General features: G+C 55.9%; 1 protein-coding gene across 1 annotated transcript; it reads left to right on the top strand.

Moving 5' to 3' along the window:
* The first annotated feature begins 877 nt into the window (after positions 1-877).
* LOC103647058 (transcription repressor OFP13) lies at positions 878-2713 on the top strand. Its single transcript, XM_008671625.3, has one exon. It carries the CDS (start codon positions 1260-1262, stop codon positions 2454-2456), a length of 1197 nt encoding a protein of 398 aa, XP_008669847.1. The 5' UTR covers positions 878-1259; the 3' UTR covers positions 2457-2713.
* Positions 2714-7574: the final 4861 nt, after the last annotated feature.

Genomic DNA, 7574 nt, shown 5'->3' with positions numbered 1-7574 from the left:
GAAGAATCTTTGCCGAGTGCCAACCGTTGGCGCTCGGCAAAGACTGACGGCCGTCAGCTTTGGGACGGCCGCTGACGGCCCTTTGCCGAGAGCCCCATTTGCCGAGTGTTTGACACTCGGCAAACATGGATTTGCCGAGTGTGGACCTGTACCGAGTGTCCTACGCTCGGTAAAGACGCTCGTTACCGAGAGCCGAGCTTTGCCGAGTGCGGCTCTCGGCAAAGCCGTCTTTGCCGAGTGCCCGAGAAAAGGCACTCGGCAAAGCGGCCGGCACTCGGCAAAGGCTCGGATTCCGGTAGTGCACCTCGGTATCAACTGGTTAACGACATCGCATGCAGCAAGCAGCAGGTAGGCATGTCATAAACAGCAGCGGCAGTCAAATAGTTCATGGCTAGCTTATATATACGATGCCACAGTAAACTTTTGCTAATCATAAATTAGAGACTTAAAAAAATTGGCTCGTCGTTTAGCTAGACTACTTTAGTTGTGTAACTAGTTTTATAATTGAACTAATATTTAATGTGACACAAACTAAACTTCAAACACCCGCAAAGTTTTCAGCTGCAGTGAGCTGTACGTGAATTACGCCGACAGGCTAGGCTACGGGGCAGTCAATTGAGAAGGAGAACCAACCGACATGGAATTTCTCAGAGTTAGGGAGGGTGCATAGGGGGGAGGGGGGTGCAAGTGGGCAAGTCAGCCCCTTTTTTTAAGAAAAAATAATTGTCATCCACTCCATTGGCCGACAAAAACGCGATCGCAGCACTCCAGAAAAACATAAGCATGAATGCAATATTATGCATACTCGTTACGCGATGCGAGCCCAGTATAAACAAATGTGTGCGGAAGCAGCAGTAACGACACATGCATGCATGCGGCTCTCGATGCACTTTTGGCTTGGCAATGCTTGCAGTGGCAATCGCAACGATGACCCCAGCTAGTCCTCTCCTCACCCCGAATGCACTCTCGCTCGCTCCCTGTCGTCGTCTCACATCACACCTGCTCCCCATGACATGAGTGAATGAATGGAACTCTCCATCGGCCGCTGCCCTTGCGAGGTGGCAAGAGGGAATACATAAATACGGCCACATGACCCACGGCCCCATCATCCCCATGACCGACCGCTCCGTCCGACCCCATCTCCTTCCACCTCTCTCTCCCTCTCTCACTCGCTGCTGCTAGCTCTGCAGCTGCCTCGGAGTAATTGCTGCCATCCGGAGCCTTCGCTTCAGCGAAAGGTGGTCCGAGTCCGACCGCCGATGGGCAGGAAGGGAGGCCCCCTGGCCTCCATCTTCTCCTCCTCCAGGCAGTCCAAGCCCGGCGGCACCGCCGCGGCCGCGCCCACCCCGCCGTGGCCATGGCCGTCCTGCGCGACCAAGCCGCAGACGGCGTCCTTCCGGCGGCAAGGCAGCGACAACGGCGATGGCCGGAAGTGCACCACGGCCGCCGGCCGCCGCTTCGACGACGCAGCAGCAGCAGCAGCACCCGGCGTTGGCGGACGGCTGCGGCCGCCGCGCGGGGCCGCCGCGCCGGGCGACGAGATGTACAAGACGGTCAACTCCGTCTACTTCGACGCCGCCGACTCATGCCGCTCCTTCTTCTTCTTCGACGACGACGGCGGCGGCGGGGACGCGGCGGACGACGACGTCCTCGACGACGACGGGAGCTTCTCAACGATGACGGCGTCGGAGGAGTGGTCCGAGGCCGTGATCCGCAGCCTCGGCCGGACCTCCACCGGCCGCTTCTTCTTCGACGCGGGCCCCGCGGCGCCCGTCGCGGCGTCGACCAACTCCATCCTCGCCGCCTCCAAGTCGTCGAAGCCGCTCTATGAGGCGCCCCCAAGCAAGCTACCGCGGGCGGTGATGTCACCTCCCGTGGCGGGAGTGGTGCTAACCGACGACGACGGGGTCAGCGAGGCCGAGACGGAGACAGAGGTGCCGTCGTCGTCGTCGTCGCTGCTGGAGGAGAGCGTGGCGGTGGCGCTGGACTCGGACGACCCGTTCCGCGACTTCCGCGCGTCCATGCACGAGATGGTGGCCGCGCACGGCCTCCGCGACTGGGCGGCGCTGCAGGAGATGCTGCTCTGGTACCTCCGCATCAACGGCAAGCACAACCACGCGCTCATCGTCGGCGCCTTCGTCGACCTCCTCGTCGGCCTTGCCACGAGCAGCGCCGCCTCTCACTCCGCCACCACCGCAACCACGACGACCACAACCACGACGGCATGCTGCTGCAGCAGCACCTTCAGCAGCTCCAGTACTAGCAGCGGTGGCGGTGGCACTACCACTACTGCAGCTGTAGCTGCAAGCATGATGGATGAGCAATGTGGAATTAGCGCCGGTGCGTCGTGCTCCTCTGTTTCGTCTGATCTGGAAGAAGAGGCGGCTGCAGGAGAGAGATCAAGCAACAATGGCCACTGCACAAGTTGCGATGCACTCGATTATTCCTGTTCTTGATGCTCTTCTGCTCGCATTGCTATATACTACTTACAAGGTATACTACTAGTAGCTAGTAGCAAGGCCACGGATAAATCAGGAGCCAGCAAATACAAGCGTTCGATTTAGATCTGAATGTGCCTCAATTTGGTTGAGATTCCACCATCTCACCTTGTGTTACGAAACGTATAGATTTTGCTTTTTTGCTTTTTAGATTATACAGTAGTACGTACAATGTAATACTCTCCCGTCCGAAAATAAAAATTCGTTTTTGGTTTTGGGACAAAAATCAAGTACTAAAATGAATATTAATTTGGAACGTATAATGTTGGCTCTGGTTTGCCTCCATTTTGGGGGTTTATTGCGAGGACCGTTGGAGGGATCTAATGCATGATGATGCTGGTGTTTATTGCGAGGAACCACGCTCTATCCTACATGAGGCGATTTATTATTTAACTTTATGGGTTGATTTCTCAAATTTAATATAGTGTTTTTATTTCTCATACTAGTATTAACTTTTACTAATAAGGTGATGGTAAACCAAACAAATAAAGTGATCATATTCTATTCTAAACCAAACAAACAAAGTGAGAAATAATTTAATAAAGTGACAAATAAGTAGTTAATGAACTAACTCATTCTTCAAACTAAACATCTTAGCCTTATGACTATGTGAGGTATGCTTTGACACACTTTTCATTTCAATGGTAGCTTCAGTACTATTAGGTACCAATCCCACGTGGCAACATAATATAGCGCAACACATCAATGCCTCCTCTTCACCAGTAGCTACGCCTTCCAAATGGGTAGGAATGTAATCGGGTCAGATATAGACGGATATTACTTGTTAATATTTGCTATATATAGTATATACTACTTACATGGTACTACTAGTAGCTAGTAGCAAGGCCACGGATAAATCAGGAGCCAGCAAATCAAACGTTCGATTTTTAGATCTGAATGTGCCTCAATTTGGTTTAGATTCCACCATCTCACCTTGTGTTACGAAACGTATAGATTTTGCTTTTTAGATTATACAGTAGTACGTACACAATGTAATACTCTCCCGTCCGAAAATAAAAATTCGTTTTGGTTTTACGAAAAAATCAAATACTAAAATGAATACTAACACAAGGTTAGAGGACCGTTGTATAATGTTGGCTCTGGTTTGCCTCCATTTCGGGGGTTTATTGCGAGGACCGTTGGAGGGATCTAATGCACGATGATGCTGGTGTTTATTGCTAGGAACCACGCTCTATCCTACATGAGGCGATTTATTATATGACTTTATGAGTTGAATGTTGATTTCTCAAATTTGATATAGTGCTTTTATTTCTCATATTAGTATTAACTTTTACTAATAAGTGATGGTAAACCAAACAAACAAAGTGATCCTATTCTATTCTATAAACCAAACAAATAGAGTGAGAAATAATTTAATAAAGTGACAAATAAATAGTTAATAAACTAACTCATTCTTCAAACTAAACATCTTAGCCTTATGACTATGTGAGGCATGCTTTGACACACTTTTCATTTCAATGGTAGCTTCAGTACTATTAGGTACCAATACCACCTGGCAACATAATATAGCGCACCACATCAATGCGTCCCCTTCACCAGTAGCTACGCCTTCCAAATGTGTAGGAGTGTAATCGGGTCAGATATGGACAGATATTACTTGTTTAATATTTGTTTTCGTATTTTTTGGATTTGAATTAGATACGAATAATATCAAGTTGTGTCGGATAAGATTTAAATAGATATCGACATCTTAAATATCCAACTTTAAAAATACGGATATGATAAAGATCGGATACAGATAGGATACTGAGTATCCAAACTCGGATATAGATTGGATCATAGCTGTCGGGGACCATAATTAGTGGTACCCTCAAGACTCCTAAATCTCAGCTGGTAACCCCCATCAGCACAAAGCTGCAAAGGCCTCATGGGTGCGATTAAGTCAAGGATCGGTCCATTCGAGGGACGCGATCACGCCTCGCCCGAGCCCAGCCTCGGGCAAGGGCAGCCGACCCCGGAGGATTTGCGTCTCGCCCGAGGACCCCCTCCAGCAACGGATACACCTTCGGCTCGCCCGAGGCCCAGTCTTCACCAAGAAGCAACCTTGGCCAAATCGCCACGCCAACCGACCGAATCGCAGGGGCATTTAATGCAAAGGTGGCCTGACACCTTTATCCTGACGCGCGCCCTCCAGACGACAGAGCCGAAGTGACCGTAGTCACTTCGCCGCTCCACTGACCGGCCTGACAAGAGGACAGCGCCGCCTGCGCCGCTCTGACTGCTGTGCCACTCGACAGAGTGAGGCTGACAGCAGCCAAGTCCGGCCTCAGGCGCCATAGGAAACTCCGCATCGCCCGACCCCAGGGCTCGGACTCGGGCTCAGCCCCGGAAGACGACGAACTCCGCTTCGCCCGACCCCAGGGCTCGGACTCGGGCCCAGCCCCGGAAGACGACGAACTCCGCTTCGCTCGACCCCAGGGCTCGGACTCGGGCTCAGCCCCCGAAGACGACGAACTCCGCTTCGCCCGACCCCAGGGCTCGGACTCGGGCCCAGCCCCGGAAGACGACGAACTCCGCTTCGCCCGACCCCAGGGCTCGGACTCGGGCTCAGCCCCCGAAGACGACGAACTCCGCTTCGCCCGACCCCAGGGCTCGGACTCAGCCCTAGCCTCAGCCGACGGTCTCCGCCTCGCCCGACCCAGGGGCTCGGACTCGGGCTCAGCCCCGGAAGACGACGAACTCCGCTTCACCCGACCCCAGGGCTCGGACTCAGCCCTGGCCTCAGCCGACGGTCTCCGCCTCGCCCGACCCAGGGGCTCGGACTCAACCTCGGCCTTGGAAGACAGACTCGACCTCGACCTCGGAGGAGCCTCCACCTCGCCCAACCCAGGGCTCAGACCGACCACGTCACAGGAGGCGCCATCATTACCCTACCCCAAGCTGGCTCAGGCTACGGGGAACAAGACCGGCGTCCCATCTGGCTCGCTCCGCTAAACAAGTAATGATGGCGCCCCGCACACTCTATGACGACGGTGGCTCTTAGCCCCCTTACGGAAGCAAGAGGACGTCAGCAAGGACTCGACAGCCCCAACAGCTGTCCTTCCGCCAGGCTCCAGCGCTCCTCCGATGGCCACGACACCACACGAACCGGGTGCCAAAACCTCTCTGACTGCCACGATGGCATGTACTTAGGGCACTAGCTCTCCTCCGCTAGACACGTTAGCACACTGCTACGCCCCCCATTGTACACCTGGATCCTCTCCTTACACCTATAAAAGGAAGGTCCAGGGCCCTCTTACAGAGGGTTGGCCGCGCGGAGAAGGACGGGACGGCGCTCGCGTAAGGCCGCTCGCTCCCTCCCGCGTGGACGCTTGTAACCCCCTACTACAAGCGCACCCGACCTGGGCGCGGGACAAACACGAAGGCCGCGGGTTTCACCTCTCACGCCTGTCTCCCTCCGGCTTCTCTTCGCCCCTTTGCGCTCCGTCTCGCGCCGACCCATCTGGGCAGGGGCACGCGGCGACAATTTACTCGTCGGTCCAGGGACCCCCCGACAGTTGGCGCGCCAGGTAGGGGCCTTCTGCGTGTTGACGAACAGCTTCCTGTCAAGTTCCAGATGGGCAGTCTCCAGCAACCTTTCCAGCACGGGACGGTGCTCCATTTCGGGAGTCTTGAGTTCATGTCTCGCGACGGCAGCTACGACATGATACTCCTTCCCACGCCGCGCGACAGCGACAATGGCGGCCGACAACCCGCCCGCCGGCGGCGGAATCGACGACGTCTTCCCCATGTGGTGGAAGAACAACATTCGGGCTTGTCCCGTCCCCTCCCCTGCCGACGGAGGAGGAGGCGGGGCAACCAAGGCCAAGCAGGAGGCGGCACCTCGTCGGCTGTCGAGCGAGTCGACGACGCCGGCGCCCCAATGGGGGGCACGTCGGGCATCGACCTCGCGTCTGAGACGAAGACGAGCGCCGACTTCCCACAACACGCCAACCCCAAGCAAACGGACGACGCCAGCGCGCTCGCAAAGGACTTGCTGGGCGTCACCCTCGTACCTGAGACGACGGTGCAGTCAGCCCCTGACATGACTTCATCACCGCCCGTCGACCAAGAGGTACCGACCGATTCCCATCTCACGCCTTTTGGATTCAGCCTCGACCCACCAAGCGACTTCGCTTTGGTGGACGCTCTCATAGAGGCGAGTCCAAACCCTCTGGGGTATTGTATGCGGTCACCCTGGGACCGGTTGACGGCCGTCTCGACCTACGGGCCCTTGGGGTCCGAGGAAGATGACGAGCCCGACTTTAGTTGGGATTTCTCCAGACTTGGTAACCCCAGTGCCATGCGGGACTTTATGACCGCGTGAGACTACTGCCTTTCCGACTGTTCCGACGGTAGCCGCAACCTCGGCGACGAGGACTGCGACCCAAGTCGTGAATGTTTCCACATCGATCTAGGGGGTCCCGACGAAGGCAACCATCTTGGTATGCTGGAGAACGGTGACCTCCCTAGGCTTGTGCCTCGCGTTGACATCCTTCGGGAGCTAGCTGTGGTCCCCGTCCCGGTGGGGGGTCATGACCCACAGCTCGAGCAAATCCGCGAGATGCAGGCCAGGCTCGACGAGGGAGCAGGAACACTTGAGCCGTTCCGCCGGGACAATGGGCAGGAATGGGCGGGCCAACCTCTAGCCGGAGAAGTGTGTCATCTACCCCAGGGCATCCAGCACCGCGTCGCCGACGATGTCAGGGTAAGGCCGCCACCGGTTTCCAGTGGGGTCGGCTAGAACCTGGCTGCAGCGGCAATACTTCTCCGTGCGATGCCGGAGCCATCTACCACCGAGGGGCGGCGTATCCAGGGAGAGGTCAAGAATCTCCTGGAGGACACCACGGTCCGACGGGCCGAAAGCTCCGCCTCCCGAAGGCAGGGGTACCCCTCGGAACGTCGCGCCTCGACTTCCCGATTCATGCGAGAAGCCTCGGTCCACACTGGGCGCACGCGCAACACAGCGCCTGTGGCCCTGGGTCGCCTCGGCAACGAGCACCATCACCGCAACCGACGGGCCTACCTCGATGAGAGGGCGCACCGAGGCTACCACCCCAGGCGTGGGGGACGCTA

Source organism: Zea mays, chromosome 2, assembly GCF_902167145.1.
Source record: "Zea mays cultivar B73 chromosome 2, Zm-B73-REFERENCE-NAM-5.0, whole genome shotgun sequence".
Lineage (NCBI taxonomy): Eukaryota > Viridiplantae > Streptophyta > Magnoliopsida > Poales > Poaceae > Zea > Zea mays.
The sequence above is the reverse complement of the archived record's forward strand: the minus strand, read 5'-3'. Positions and strand labels throughout refer to the sequence as shown.

Bases quoted from the DNA above. Each gene is read 5' to 3' on its own strand.
- LOC103647058 (XM_008671625.3), top strand. From the start codon at position 1,260: ATGGGCAGGAAGGGAGGCCCCCTGGCCTCCATCTTCTCCTCCTCCAGG.